The sequence below is a fragment of the Pyxicephalus adspersus genome, chromosome 7, assembly GCF_032062135.1.
Source record: "Pyxicephalus adspersus chromosome 7, UCB_Pads_2.0, whole genome shotgun sequence".
Classification (NCBI taxonomy): domain Eukaryota; kingdom Metazoa; phylum Chordata; class Amphibia; order Anura; family Pyxicephalidae; genus Pyxicephalus; species Pyxicephalus adspersus.
The window spans coordinates 4,336,348-4,352,387 of NC_092864.1; the positions used below are offsets into that span (position 1 = coordinate 4,336,348).

General features: G+C 42.8%; 1 protein-coding gene across 1 annotated transcript; it reads left to right on the plus strand.

Annotated features, from left to right (window-relative positions):
* The first annotated feature begins 194 nt into the window (after nt 1-194).
* Nucleotides 195-15,013, plus strand: ZNF646 (zinc finger protein 646). Its single transcript, XM_072417150.1, is given in 2 exon segments — nt 195-538; nt 7,926-15,013. A coding segment is annotated over 1 exon segment (6,225 nt). The 5' UTR covers nt 195-538; nt 7,926-8,107; the 3' UTR covers nt 14,333-15,013.
* Nucleotides 15,014-16,040: the final 1,027 nt, after the last annotated feature.

Genomic DNA, 16,040 nt, shown 5'->3' on the forward strand with positions numbered 1-16,040 from the left:
ACGTGTATTCATTCCTCAACCTGCCACCCGGCGTCGGCCATGTTGAGACTGGAAAGCCATGGTATTTGTGCTAATTCAGCAACGGTAGCCATCTTTGTTGCTGGCGGCGTCTCGTTACTGTAGGGCAGAGGAGGCGTGGTCAGGTCGGGCTGTGGGAAGACGTTCCTGGGTGCACACTTCCTGTTTCCTAGCAACAAAAGGAAGTGTTTGTTGTACTGAGAGATGAGATAGATGAGCCCTGATTGATATCTCGGGCCCCTCAGTAGGGGCCAGGGCGCAGCTACAAGGACAGGGGGGGCCCTGCAAGAAGCTCCTCTTGATAAAAGGGCCCCTGTCTTACTGGGGGCCCCTTATCCACACACTGTCATTCATTCACCACAGTCATAGGAAATAATATCAATATTGCCTTCTCTCTCATTCACCTATCAACGGGACCACAGAGCTTGCACTCTCTTGTCGGGCATGGGCAGAGCCTCCTGTGCTTTACCAATCATCCGCCTGCCCTTCAAACCGGACGCCAAGCCGCCATCATGACACGGTGAGTATCCCCGCTGCGTCTGCTTGTTATATTTATAACGTATGTTGCCATTGGGTGATGAAATGAAAATGATTGAGTATCTCCTGCCTGTTCAGAGTTCAATAGCTCAAGCTGAATTCTTATCATTGACTGCGCCCCCTTCAGGCTGAGCTTTGTCAGACACAGGCTGGCAATAGGCAGTTAGCTCGTCAGTACATTAGTTCGCCCACAGTGCTCTGGGAATTCTTTGTTGGTTAGTAAAAGTGTAAAGTAAAGATGGAAACCATTGTCGCTTTCCATGAACATAACCAATATTCAGCAGGGTGGGAAGAAGCTGTAGACGGGTGGCAGCCCCGGTATTGTCACCCAGCTCATTAGCCACCACTCACAATCAGCCGAGCAGTAACTGAAAGACTAAACGGGAGCCTAAAACCTCCTGAGACACCTACGTCACGCATCCCGGGAGGTTCTTGGCTGCTCCTTCTGCGCATGCCCTGATCCCGGGTAGATGCAAGAGGAGCCCTTTCATTATTGGAAAAAAATTGCCATCTCACGCATGCGCAGCGTGGGTTCAGGTGACGCAGGAAAAAGAACCCGGAAGAAGATGTCGTCAGCGGGCGGTGCTTTCTCTGTATGTACTCTCCTGTCCGCGTTCCATTGAAAGTCACAGCCATCTTTGTCCTTTTCTTCTTTGTTGGAATCTGATTGGCTGGGCTGGGATGACGGAACTCTCAGATGAGTCCAATCATCCCCGGCATGTGTAGAGGAAGCCAGGATGTGCCGGGTATGCTGGTAACCAATGCTGAGCTTCACATGTGGAGCCCAATGTTCTCTGGAACGACCAGACAGGTAGTACAGAAAATTGAGAGCAGGAAGGTTCTTGATTGGACGAGGGACAGCCAATGCAAAAATTATTTTAATATTAGCCATTTTTTATATAGCGCCGACATGTTATGCAGCGCTGTACTAAGTCCATAGCTATGTCACTAACTGTCCCTCATAGGAGCTCACAATCTAATGTCTCTACCATAGTCATATGTCATTACCACAGTCTAAAGGTAATTTTGGGGGGAAGCCAATTAACCTAACTGCAGATTTGTGGAATGTGGGGGGAAACAAACACATGGAGAACCTGCAAACTCCATGCAGATAGTGTCCTGGTCGAGATTCAAACCTGGGACCCAGTGCTGCAAAGGCCACCGTGCTTATCTCTGAGCTGGTTCCTGATCTTCCACCATTTTGATTGGCTAGGCATGGATGATGTAACTCCCAGGCATGAGCACAGAAGTTCATTCATTCATTCCTGGCGCCTGGGGGTATACCCAGATACCCGGCATTGTACATTGAGCTCCGTGTACATTTCAGAAGAGATTGAGAAAACGTAGATACGTTAGGTTTTTTTTCCGAAATGACATCACTTGTCCCTCCTACAAAAATAAACCCTTCTGCAGATCTGAGCCTGCAATGGGAGAGTGGGCGGGTTGTGCCCAGGGACACAGCTTGCCCACCTCCCTGAGCCTAGGAACTGTATGGGAGACATGGTCCACGGCTCTGGCCGGTGTGTCCCCCCAGCGGGGTCCTTCTCCTGACCCCGATCGGGGGTGCGCCGACCAGAGCTGCGGACCACCAAAATTTTCTCGTGGACCACCGGTTGCCGACCACTGTTTTAGGGTGAAACCAATAAACCTAACTGCATGTTTTTGAAATGTGGGAGGAAACCATAGTACCTGTAGGAAACCCACGCAAACACGGGGAGAACCTGCAAACTCCATGCAGAAAATGCCCTGCCCAAGATTTAAACCTGGGACCCAGCGCTGCAGAGCTAACCACTGAGCCATCGTTAAAGGATAATTACACTTGTGAACTTAAGCTTTGCTGAACCCACATCTGAAAGAACTCCGCACTTTGTCCTCACTAGACCCATACTTTTCATCCTTTCAATAAACCTGTTGAAGGTCATTAGTAAAATGTTTTTTTGCTCTGGGCTCTTCTGTGCACTCTACTGTATAGCTTTTTATGAAGCATTCATCTATGTTTGTTTCAGCTTCTTGTGTTACAAACTCTGCCATAAAAAAAATATAAAGATGGTCAGCAGAGGGGTAGTGATATTGGAGTTCAGTGTAGGGATAGTAAGGGACCTTTATAGTAAGGAACCTTCATGTGCACATAGGGTGTGCAGAACTGGGAGGGCCTGGCAGGTGTATAGGCCCAAGAACTCCCCCAATTACAGGGATGGTAAGGGAGCGTCATAATGGGCACAGCAGGCATACAGACCTGGGAACTGGTTGTAGTGATTGTGGGAGCCATGCATATTAGACACAGGTGTTCAGGTCCATTAACTCAGCACAGGGATGGTGAGGACACTAATAATGGCTCCAGCAGGTGTACAGACCCAAAACTCAGCACATGGATGGTAAGGGTCTATTATTATGGGCCCAACTCGCGTAAAGATCTGGGAACACAGCACAGTGATTCACCTATATTGCGTACAGCAGGTGTATAGACCCAATAACTCAACACAAGGGTGGTGAGGGACAGTCAAAGGCACGGCAGAGAGAATCATTCCGTCTACACTACTTATCACTAGACCGAGAACACCGATGCAGTGTTCTACACCTTTTAACTGTTCCCAAGATATTTATTGTTGTCGGTGTGCTTTCTGCAGAGTTTTATCCTCTTATTTTGTCATGTAACCTTTGTTGTTGCTACTGAAGTGATGGAAAATTCTAAATTGTGTATTGTCAGTGGAAAAGCAAAAGAAAGGGAAACTTGAAATCAGGACATTTGTTCTGGGGACACAATTTCTTCTCTAGGACTGAATATGAAGAGTAATCTCCCAATAGGTCCTAAAAGACTTTTTAATCCTTCCTTATATATAGATGCAAATTTATTTTCCTGTCAAATCTGCCAAAATCTAATATTAATATCAATTCTGGGTGGGCTGCAGTTATCATTCAGCTTAGAATGAATTTCCACTTTACATTGATTCCTATATCTTGCTGCCTATTAAACGTGTCAATGAGTTAGAATTCCTCCTGCATGCTAAGTCTTGAAAATAATTACCTGTGGTACATCGCAGCGTCTCTAAATCCGGAATCTGGCCATTTTATTCAGCTATTCTACATTTTGGGTGTGTCGTTCTCTGGTAGCTGATATGTTTTTACTAGCATAGGAGACCTAAATAAGAGGGCGGGCAGAGCCATTGACAGCTGTATCTCAACCATGAGCAATTCATGCTCTGATTCTGTAATCATCCCCATAGTCACAGAAGCAGATCTCCATCTAAAATGTCTCTTCTAAAGAGCAAGAAAAATACGTTTTTTGTGTGTGTTTTTGCTGTTTCCGTGATCTTCTCCTTTCCATCTACTAGAGCAGCTGTTCTCCACTTCTTGTTGGCAAATAGTGGCAACATGCCCTTCTAACATTAATAGTCCGTGAAAAGAATGTTGCCCTCACAATTATGAAGATCATTGGCGCCAATGGTTATTGGAAAAACAAGAGTAGCCCCACGCTACAGACCTGGAAGGTGCTGCAGAAAAAGGAAGTTTCAGAATTGTCATCACATTTCTGTTACATAATTAATTACATAATTAAAATATGCTGAACCTGTAGTTACTACTTAATATAAAGATGGCCCAAGGCTGCCCTGCCCTTTTTTTTATAACGCACCCTGCTGCCATCTCTTTCTCATATGAATGTCGCTCAAACCCATACATCCCCATCATCCTAAACCTGGATTCATCAGACTGGGTCACCTTATGCCTTTGGTCCTTGGTCCAGAGTTGTCACATGCCCATTGCCACATGGCATCTTTTGATGGAGGAATTGCCTCAGCATGAGCACTCTGACTGGTGTGGGGCTAAGCAGCCACATATGTAGCAAGCCTAACAACTTTCTCTTATGGTCTTGGGCACTTCAGAAGTCCTCACAATGCATGCTGAGTTACATGGGTTGAAAAAAGACAGAAGTCCATCAAGTTCAACCACTAGGGAAATAAACATATCTCGGATATAAAACCCCATGGACATAGCTGATCCAGAGGAAGGTAAAAACCCTTATAAACGCCCAGGTACAATTTGCTCTAAAATTTGAAAAAAGTTCCTGATTCCATGAGGCAATCGGATGTTCCCTGAATCAACAGTCTCTGTTATCTATACTTTACCACTTTATTCCCCAGTTATATTCTGTGCTTCTAGAAAGCATCCAGCTTTTTCAATCTATAGTAGTTGCTGAAACTACTTCCTGAGTGAGCCGATTCCACATTTTCACAGACCTTACAGTGACGAATCCCTTCCTTATCCGGAGGGTAGACTTCTTTTCCTCCAGACGCAAAGAGCGCCCCCTTGTTCTTTATAATGATCTTACAGTTAATAATTGGGAAGAGTTCTCTAAATGGACCATTTATATATTTATACAGTGTGATCATATCCCCCCTTATACGTCTCTTCTCAAGGGAGAATAGATTCAGTTCAGCTAATCTCTCCTCATAGCAGAGCTCCTCCATTCCTTTTATTAGTTTAGTTGCCCTTCTCTGCACTCTCTCCTATCCCACAATGTCCTTTTTGTGAACTGGTGCCCAAAACTGGACTGCATATTCCAGATGAGGTCTGACCAATGCTTTATACAGGGGCAGGATAATGTCTCCATCTCTGCAGTCTATTCCTCTATGCAGATATTCACTTTCTGGCTTTAAAGATATCTGCCTTTTATTCCTTTTTTGATTTGACTTTTCCAATTTTGAATTTACAAAAGAGCAAAATGTGCATTTTAAATATCTTGAACCTTAACCCCCTAGCGGTATTTCATACTCGGGGTAGCTTTAAACTAAAAAAAAAAACACTTACCTTGCTCCGTTGTAGTCCCCCGTCGTCCTGCTGGTCCCCGCAGGTCCTGGGGACACGTCCTTCCTCCTCTGATCTCCAGCCGAAGAATGCAGGGACGATCTCCGGGGTTTCCCTGTGACTTCGGTGCATGCCTCGGTGCCAGCGAAGGTGGATCGGCGGGAAATTCAAATAATTTTGTATTGGTTACAACACAAAATAGCACCACGCGGCACTTTTCAGTAACCACCCGGCTGTTTTTGGGTAGTTACTGATGAGTTGGGTCACAATACAGGGGCTGCCACCCACCTAAAATTTCTTCCCACCCACCTTAAAACAATTTCTGGGCTGAGCACTGTATGGCACCTAGGATTGGTAACAGGCGGTAAGTGCTGGGCACCTAGGATTGGTAACAGGAGGTAAGTGCTGGGCACCTTGGATTGGTAACAGGTGATAAGTGCTGGGCACCTAGGATTGGTAACAGGCTGTAAGTGCTGGGCTTTTTCAGAGCTAGAAGTTTTTTAAGCAGCGGTGGTTCCTGGCATGAGGAATGGACAAATGTAACCTCACTGCTGGTGTGAATTCAGCTTAACTTCAGATGTCCTCCTGTGTCTATATTTAGTTAAAGTGAACTTTTGTGAAAACATTTTTTTTCACTTGATTCTTTTACAAAATTAGCCCAGCTGGCCCATGCTGGCTCAGCTTCCACCTTCTCTCTAATGCTCACTTGTACGTCCAATGCTGCCTTGCACTGCGCATGCATGAGATTGAACACTTTTTTTTTTACATTATAAGAAAGCCTCTGAAGATGCATGCACACAAGGAGCAGAGAACAGAGAAAGTCACTCTTTAATATAGTGTTAAAAATGTGGCAATGCTTTAATAGCATCATGCATGTGATATCAGATGGGGACAAGACAGACAGTGACTCCCTCTCATCACTGTCCATATTCTATATAAATACACTGTGACGTTTATCCGCAGTGTGTAATGTCATCGGCAGCGCTATGTGAGTGTAAAAGCTGCTTGTCATATTCTGCAGCCTAACAACTCGCTGTGTTCAAACCTTCAGATCTCCTAAACCGTTGGTTGTATTAACTTGAAATTTTTAAGATACACGTGGAGGCATAGGAAACTGAAACTGTAGGAGCAAGTGGGGGACACTTGTGGCTAAACCCTTCCAAAATGTAATTAGTATGGCATTATGAGAACATAAATCTCTACCTAGCAGAATATGCTCCCTGCTCTGTTACACATATCTGTCTGCATCTTACCTCAAACCCCAATTTCTCCAGAGTTAAGAGGTGCAGGGAAACAAAAATATAGGTGGAAGTGGGAGACACGTGTGGCAATCACCTTTCATCACCATGGCATCATTACAACATTAAAAAAAAAAAACTGCCCATCAAATTGCACTTCCTTGGTACACATGACTATAACCTTCCAGTACCCTAACCTCAATAACATTTAGTTGGCAGAGTTCATTTTCTAATGATGCCATAGTGATGAAGTTTTAGGGGATGTTAGTCACAGATGTTCCCCACTTGTACCTATATTTTTGGTTTCTTACACCTCCCCATTCCTCAATTGAAGTTCAGAATGTTAGATAAGTAGACAGGAATGTGTAACAGGGCAGGGAAGCCCATTTTGATGGGCAGAGTGTTTTATGTTCTAATGATGCTGTAGTAATGAGGTTGTAAGGGGAGAATGTGCCGGCCACTTTCACCTAGATTTTCAGTTTTGTACCCCCACCCTCAGAGAAATTGGGCTTCAAAGAAGAGAAGCAGACAGTAGTTTCATAGGTATAGATTTGTGACAGGTAGGTTTATATTTTTTTTTTAAATAGAAATTATAGCTTGTGCTATGAGGTGGGGGCGGGGCTGCCTGTGTCTCCTTCACATGAAGGCTGAACTGTGTGTGCTCACCTCTCATCGCAGCAGCAGTCCTCTGAACGGATGGCACAGAGCAGCCTCACTGAGATCGGTGCAGAGGATGAGAGCTGCCGAGGAGAGCTGGGCGGGGTATTTACAGCAGCCGGGCGGAGCAACCAGCTAAAACCCTCTGGGGAGAACTATGAATGATACTAACTAATGAATGCTACTGTACACTTACATTACATGTTTAGGTATTTATTTTCTTTTTTTTTTTTTTAAAGTTTATTATTAAATGTGGTAAATATCGGTGAGTTATGCCCAAGAATTATAGCCTTCAAAGAAAAATTCCTTTCCATGCAAAAAATTGTACTGCTTTTTGCATGGAAATTTGCACGGAATTAGACCACTAGGGAGGTTAAAAGAACAATCCGTTGCTTAGGTTTTTCTCTTGACGTGCAAACAAATAGCAATTAGCATAGAATAGCATAAAATTCCTCAATTTCTTTTTATATAAGAACCAGCAGAATAATTGCTTTCAGATGGTAGCTGTTTAATTCTTTAATGTTTAGCTGGTGGCATGTTTTCATCTAGTGTTTTAGATTTTTGTTTTTTACTAGATAAAGCATATTTTCAAGCTTATTATTATCATGCTATAGAAACAGAAGAATTATTTATTTATCCATTTTAATTGTGAACTTTTAAATGTGTTTACAGGTTTGATTGGAAGAAACTACAATTATAATGGGCCTAACTTTGGAAATTAACACCCAGATGTATGCTTACTGTTATGATGCTACCCAAGCTGAAAGTTGAACCAGTTCAAGCCCATGTCCTAGTTTCTTAGTGATCGGTAGAGATTTCATGTTTTGAAAAGACAAATCCATTCCAAGTCAAGCATGGAGGAAGAAAGTTTTGGGGCTGAGCAAGCCGATGTAGCATCAGACAAAGCTCTAAATGCTAACCAGCGTTCAAGCTTGTTCATAAACCCAGCAGAGATAAATAGCACGCAGGAAAACCATGAAGAAGAGAGACCGTATAAATGCAATCAGTGTGACAAGAGCTATCGGCATGCTGGCAGCTTAGTAAACCACAAGAAAACTCACCAGATTGGCCTCTATACTTGTCTGATCTGTCAGAAGGAGTTTTCTAATCCGATGGGCTTGAAAAGTCACCTGCGCACACACTCCGAAGACAAGCGTTTCAAGTGCGAGCAGTGTGGGGAGGCGTTTCGTATGTCACAGCAGCTTTACAACCACCGGAGATCCTCGCATGGTTTTTCTGCAGCCTCTAGTGCAGACAGCTTACCAAGAAACCACACAGTGGATGTGCAAGCTCCTATACTAGTGGATAGTAGCAATTTAATTAGTAATTTAGAAAACTATATTGCTGAATCCATGGTGCCAGGAGATTTTTCTCAACTTGTTTCAAAGTATTACGAAGATGCAAATTCACAAGCAGAGGAACCTGAGAAAGATGACATTGGAACTCAACAGGGTTCTGCAGACGAGATCAGAGAAGAACAGTTACCCAATGACAACAACACAGAGGAATATCGTTACAAATGTAATCAGTGCGGGAAAGCATACAAACATGCAGGCAGCCTTGCAAACCACAAGCAGAGCCATATGGTGGGTTTGTACCAGTGTGCAATTTGCTTTAAGGAATTTTCCAACCTTATGGCCATGAAAAACCATTGTCGCCTTCATTCAGACTCCAGAGCTAGACAGAGATACAAATCCTCTCGATATTCTGCAAAAATAGGTGCTCCTGTGTTAGGAAATACAGATACACTACAAAGCGCTGTGTTGCACTCGAGTTATGAAGATGTGCCTGCTGTTTTACAAGTTTCTGAGAGCAGTAATTATGAGGAAGACACAGAAAAGTTACCTTCATCAGTTGATCAGCTCCAAGATGATCTTCATCCTGATTCATTCTGTTCGGAACAGATGCTACAGAGTTCAAGCAAGGACAAGCAAGAAATGAATAAAGTGGAAGAGAATGCAGTGGACCATAATGACACTTTCACATCAGAGGAGGAAACTGGTCAACAGACTGAGCAGCAGCAATGCGATGAAACTCTTGAAGAGGGCAGGCCCGAAGATGCAGAAAATAGGCCTTTTAGGTGTCAAGAGTGTGGAAAGACATACAGACATGCTGGAAGTCTCATAAATCACAAAAAAACTCATCAAACAGGGGTGTATAGTTGCTCCCTTTGTTCCAAACAGATGTTCAATGTTGCTGCCTTAAATAACCATTTTCGAGCGCACTTTAGGTCTAGAACAGGAAGAAAGGTGGATGATAACTTCTTTCATTCTGCAAACTTTGCTGATTTCTTCCAGAATCCAGAAGACTCTTATCAGTGTAGAATTTGTTGCAAAGTTTTACCCAATGAGAGTGATTTTTTGCAACACCAAGTAGTCCATCAAGAGGAAGCAATAAAAGAAGCCTTCAGTGATACACAAAACATAGAGGCTGCTCCTGAACCGGGCACCTACTGGTCTGAAAATACTCATGCATCCCAAAGTAACATTGAAGCCTCTGGTCCTAGTATGTCAGACTCTGTCAAGCTTGAAGCCTCTGGTCCTAGTATGTCAGACTCTGTCAAGCTTGACATGGACGACCATGCGCAGCAACAGAAACTGCATCAGGTGACACCTGAGGAAACCTTACATACTGCACTTGAAGGAATTCCACAAACAAATGGTGCTAAAATCCAGGATACATCCAATGACTTTGAGCAGCTTTCAAAAAAACAGACCATTTTTAAAGAGGAGTCTCTTCCATCAGAAGAACAAGAGAAAGCACCAGCAGATAGGCCCTACAAGTGTGAACCTTGTGGAAGGACATACCGACACAAAAGCAGCCTAATAAATCATAAGCTCACACATAAGACAGGAATTTATCAATGTTCTCTATGCCCAAAGCAATACTCCAATCTTATGGCCCTTAGAAACCACCTTCGCTTTCATAGTCGGTCCTATGCAGCGCGTAGGGGTATCTTATCCAGGAGGGGACGCCATTATCTTCGGGGTAAGTCCAGGTTCTTGCAAAATAAGACTATTCATTCTCTTGCAGAATCAACAAAATTAAATGAGCACGTGTCTACCCAAACAGATGCTAATCATACAACTGTTGAAGAAACTTTAACACAAAGTTCTTGCTCCTGTGGAGAATTCGTTGATTGTACAAAGAGTTTTCAGTGTCCTGGCCAGAAGTGTCAAAAATCAACACAGGTCTCTAGCTCTGCAGAACCACCCATAGACCTTAAACAAGAGGAAAGTCTGTTAACTGATACTCAAAATGCTTTTAAAACCACAGAGAAACCGGAGTCTCAAGCAAAGATACTTGAACCCTCAGAACATCAAAGTAGGCGGGTATATGAATGTGACCTTTGTACCAAGTCATACCGGCATTCAGGGAGCCTAATCAACCACAAACGTACCCATCAAACTGGAGACTATATGTGTCCTTATTGTTCCAGACATGTGCATAACATGGCTGCATTGAAAAATCACATAAGAATTCACCACAAAGTTAAAAGGAACCAGCCTGGGGAAATGCACGACAGTTCTAGGTTTTTCTATTCTGATTTCTGTTACCCTCATCTGGGTGCTAAGAGTATGTTTGGTTGTGTTAGCTGTGAGGATGTCTTTCATAGTGAAGATGATCTTGTTGCCCATCAAATGGTGCACATGGCTCTAGAGGGAGATTCATGGGAACAAAAGGTACAAGAACCCAATACAGCAGAGGGTGACAAAAACCCTGGTTTAGAAAATGGTGATTCTGAATGGGAACAAACTAATAATTCTGATCTCAATAGGGCTGAAATCCATGGAAATGGAGAACTTGTCTCTGAAGACTATAATAATCATATTGATTATACTTGTATAGAATGTGGGGAAGTATACACCAGTATTGAGGACCTAAATAACCATAAACTCACCCATCAAATTGGCATTTATCAGTGTTCGTTTTGTCCTAAAGAGTATCCCAACCTTCCAGCGCTTAGAGATCATTTTCAGTTGCACACAAAACCTCACGCTCTCAGGAATGTTGTAAAGGACAATTCCAATGAGGCTGACCCAAATGAAATTGTTCAGGACCAGCTAACTTTTGACAGTCATTATGACTGTGGCCATTGAGGTTTGGTTTTCTCCAATGAAGTAGACTTTCACCAGCACCAAGTTGCACATGAAAAACAGGTGATGGAGGTGCCACTTCCTGTCTTTGATACAGAGAGCAAGGAGCCAGAATTTTCATTTCCTATGGACGCCTCAGAGAGGGAATTGTTAAGAAGAATAAAGAGTGAACTAGAGGAGAATGATAACACTGAAGCTCCAGATGGTGTTGCTTCTCAGCTTTCCCATATATGTGGTTACTGTGGCCAAACCTATGATGACTTAGAGAGCTTACAGTCCCATAGCTTGACTCACATTGCTGAAGAAAAACCATTGACAAATGAAAGCATTAAAAGTGATACAGATATTCAGAACGTTGATCCCCAGCAGACTCAGAAAGTGAAGGAAATGGAAAGTTCTGAGGAAACTACAAAGACTGGGGAAAGCCAAGAAATCCGACCCTATACTTGTGCTCAGTGTGGAAAGAGCTATAGACATGGTGGAAGTTTAGTAAATCATAAAAAGACTCATTTAGTTGGCAATTTCCAATGTGTAGCTTGTTCTAAACAGTATCCCAACATGGCAGCTTACATTAACCATTTAAGGCACCATCCAGAGTGTAAGCAGCAGGTAGCAATGAACAGTCAACATGAACCTAATGCTTCAGATCTTCATGACTCTAAATACACTACTGAAGAAGGGGGGCTTTTTAATTGTTCCTCTTCTGCTAGTGCTCCTTTACCTGATCCGTTTGCTTCCCATGTTCTACCATGTAGCATTAAGCCATGCATAGATACTTCATCCATAGAAAATTCCTGCTTAGACCATTCCACTACTCAAAAGAACTTCCAAGCCCAAGCATACCATGACAAACTCTCCAGGAAGCAATGCTTAAGACAAGGGGAAAAGAGAAATAACCCAGTGTCCAGCCAATCTCCTGAAGCTGGGAACACATGTGTTGCAGATGGATCTGATGGGGACAAGTTATTTCAAACTCGGGAATTCTCTGGCAATTCTGAGGGTAATGAATTATCACAATCTTTTGATAGTAATTGTGAAAAAAGCAGCGAGAAAGGGCTAGTAGGATATTCAGAAAAAAACATAAAAGCTGAAAAAGATGAAATTCCATTCCTGGCTACTTCTAGTCCCAACCATATTAAGATTGAGGGTGGCTTTCACCAGCGTCCTTTCCGTTGTGAAGTGTGCGGCAGGAGTTACAGACATGCAGGAAGCCTAATTAACCATAAACAGACACATAAAACTGGGGTTTTTCGCTGTTCAATTTGCCAGAAGCGCTTCTTCAACCTCATGGCCATGAAAAATCACAACCGCATCCACTTTGAGTTGAAAAGACACAGGTGCCCGGATTGTGGCAAAGCTTTTCGGCTGCGTAAGCAATTGGACACTCACCAAACATTACACTGGCAAAGGGCTGCTGTAAGGAAGTCTGGTAGACGTAGCCGTCGGACCACCAGATGTAGAAAATTTGCTCAAACTCAGCAACGTAAGGCTACTCCTATTTGCGAAGACATTGCTTTAGATCAAGCTAATTGCTCTGGTACGAAAAGCCTTGATTCTTCTGTGAAAAAGAACCTAGATCAGGATTCTCGTCCTTTTCAGTGTGAAGAATGCGGGAGATCATACAGACATGCCGGGAGTTTGTTTAACCACAAGAAAAGCCACACAATGGGTCAGTACTGTTGTCCTATTTGTCACAAAACTTATTCTAATCTCATGGCCTTGAAGAACCATGAACGTAATCACTTTAAATCAAAAAGGCATCATTGTTTGCAGTGTGGAAAGTCCTTTAAATGGAAGAGACAACTAACCAGGCACCAGTTTGTTCATGCACAGGAAGAGTCCCAGTCTAACTTCCAACCAACTGTAGGAGAACGGAAAGGGAATACAGTGAACAACTATCTAGCTGAAAGGTCCACTGGATTTTATAAGAGATCCAGAAAATCCAGTAACCCCATTTCCACGACATCAAAGAAACACAGTTTTTTTGGTAACACATCATCCACAAAAGAACTAACTTGCACAGCTTGTGGGGTTTTATTTTCTAGCAGCAATGATCTAAATAGTCACATTTGCACTGAAAACCATAATAAAGTGCTAAGCTCTGGCAATGATGAGATAGGAAAGCCCACACTGTTAAAAGAGGATGCAGAGCGTCCATATGGTTGCGACATATGTGGTCGCACCTACCGGCATGCCGGGAGCCTTCTAAACCATAAAAACACTCACAAGAAAGGGCTGTATAAGTGCTCATTATGCAACAAGCAATTTTTCAACCCAATGGCCATAAAAAACCATCTTCGCACTCACACAGCCAAGAAGAAATTTCAGTGCATGGAGTGTGGAAAGGCATTTCGGTATTCCCGACAGCTGGTCTGCCATGTCAAAGTTCACACAGGTGTAGGGCCCTTCCGTTGCCAAATTTGCAATCTCGAATTTAGCAGCAAACTAATTCTTAAGCATCATCAAAGAACACATAAAAAATCCAATTCCTTTCGGTCTTCTCCTCCCAAAGTGCCATTTGATGAAGAAACAAGTATTTGTGAAAACAGGATATCTGACCCTTGCGAGGTGGAGCCAACTCTGATTTCTCTGGCATCAGAAGAAAAAAAATACAAGTGCAACCAGTGTGATCGTTCTTACCGCCATGCTGGTAGTCTATTTAACCACAAAAAAACTCATAGGACTGGTGTCTACAAATGTCCTGACTGCCTCAAAGAATTCTTTAACCTTCTGGCCTATAGGAACCACCTCCGTATTCACAAATATCCTTGCAAAGACTGTGGAAAAGCCTTTCGTGTTGCTGGCCACCTTGCAGCTCATCGCCAGATCCATGAGCAAGAAGGAACTTTCACTTGTTCACTCTGTGACAAGTGGTTTTTCTCTCAGTCCAGTTTTGAACATCACCAGCTAACACATGATGCCCCAGCTAATGATGTTCTAGAGCCTCAGCCGGTGTCTAACTTAATGGTTGAAGTGACATGAGAGCAGCTATGGATGACATGGCCATTGTGTATGTGTTAGTAAATTATTTCTTCCTCTTTACTTTTGCCTAAACAGACCTTTCCAAGGATGTTCATTCTTCATTCAGGAACCTCTGCTCTGTGCCATTACTATGTATAAGGATGTCCTCATGTAAATAAATGAAAAACAGACCACCATGCACAGTCACCTTCAGAATGGAACAGAGTGGTACAGTTTGTTCCTACATTACATGCCTTTTCTTTTTTATTTGTCTTTTGGAACAAAAAAGAACAATGAGGGGGCAAACTTTACTTAATGCACTTCTATGGAAAAAAAAATATGGTGCTTTAATGAGACTTTTGACACCAGGGTGTCTCGTTACTGCAACGTGATGTTGTAAATCACACTTGCTTTGTAGTTAGATTTTTTGTACACGTTCTCTGCACCCCTCCAGGGGAGGAATAAAAGAAAACGTGACTGGGTATCAAGTCTAAGCAACTGGGGGTGAGGGGTACATCATAGGGCAAATCATTTGCTTCAAAACGGGTTTACAAATTGCCCTTTTCATGGCTTTTGTTTCTCATTCCTTTGTCAGCCAATGCCTACAACGCTGTGCAGCAGTCTGGTTTTAATAATTTATATTGTACAGGGTTCCAAGAACCTACAAACTGACATTGTGGGCAAATAAACATATTTAGAAAATTCTCTGCCTTATCTTTTTTTTATGTTGCAATAAGTTGTGGTAGTGAACCAAGGATGATGTGATGCATTGCAGTGACATTTATTTTAAATGCGGTCCAAGCGAATCTATGGAATGCATCTAAAGCACAGCATAAGAGGATACATGACTGTGAACGACAGTGACTACTGTAAGAGGGCATTGAGTTGACATAAAAATTAATATTATTGCATGCACACTGTACTACTGCCCATCGCAGTAACATGCAGGAAATTCAGGAGTATACCATAAAAGAAAATGTAAAAAAACAGCAATATCCTTTTTTTGTTTAGCCAGCATTGAGACACTGAAGCTAACCCAGCACAACATGGCTGCTTTCCCATGGAGCTCTTTCTGTTCCACTGAGCAGAGAAAACTTCATGGCACCACACTGTATACAGTACAGCCTGTGGTCTTTGAATGTAGTGCAACTCAGGCTTTTTAATAATTTTTGTTGCTTTTGATATGCTAACTGTCCAAAGCTCCTTTGATGTGAGCGCTGAAGACAACAGCTTCATATACAGTATGGTTAGGGTTCTCTGCGGTATTTAATGTCTCTATTCCTTCCCACAAGTCGGTAAAAGAAGTGAGGCTCACCTAGATCTATTCTTTAATCGAAACGGACCCTATGTTTTTCCCACGTTGGTTCCATGCAACAGGTTCAGTTCAGGTTTACTTCCCATTTCCCCTTTGCTCGAAATGGTGAATGCAAAAAGACCCAAAGTTTTTAGGTATAAAGGGGAATGTGACTTTGTTTCCCATGTTGGTGCATAGTGACTGGTCCAATTTTGTCAAATGGATGTGCGGAATGTCTTCAGCCTTGATGGACAGCCCAAATTAGTGGCGGTCAACACTGCTGCTAAAGTGGAGTTAGACTGAAAGAACGTGTTATTACTTGCAGGTAAAACAATCTTGTCACAGATTCATATTTAAAGATTTGCTTGTGAAAAATTTGTTCTGTGAGATGTAAAAGGAAATCTCAAACCCAAATGAACACCACTCCAGGTCAAG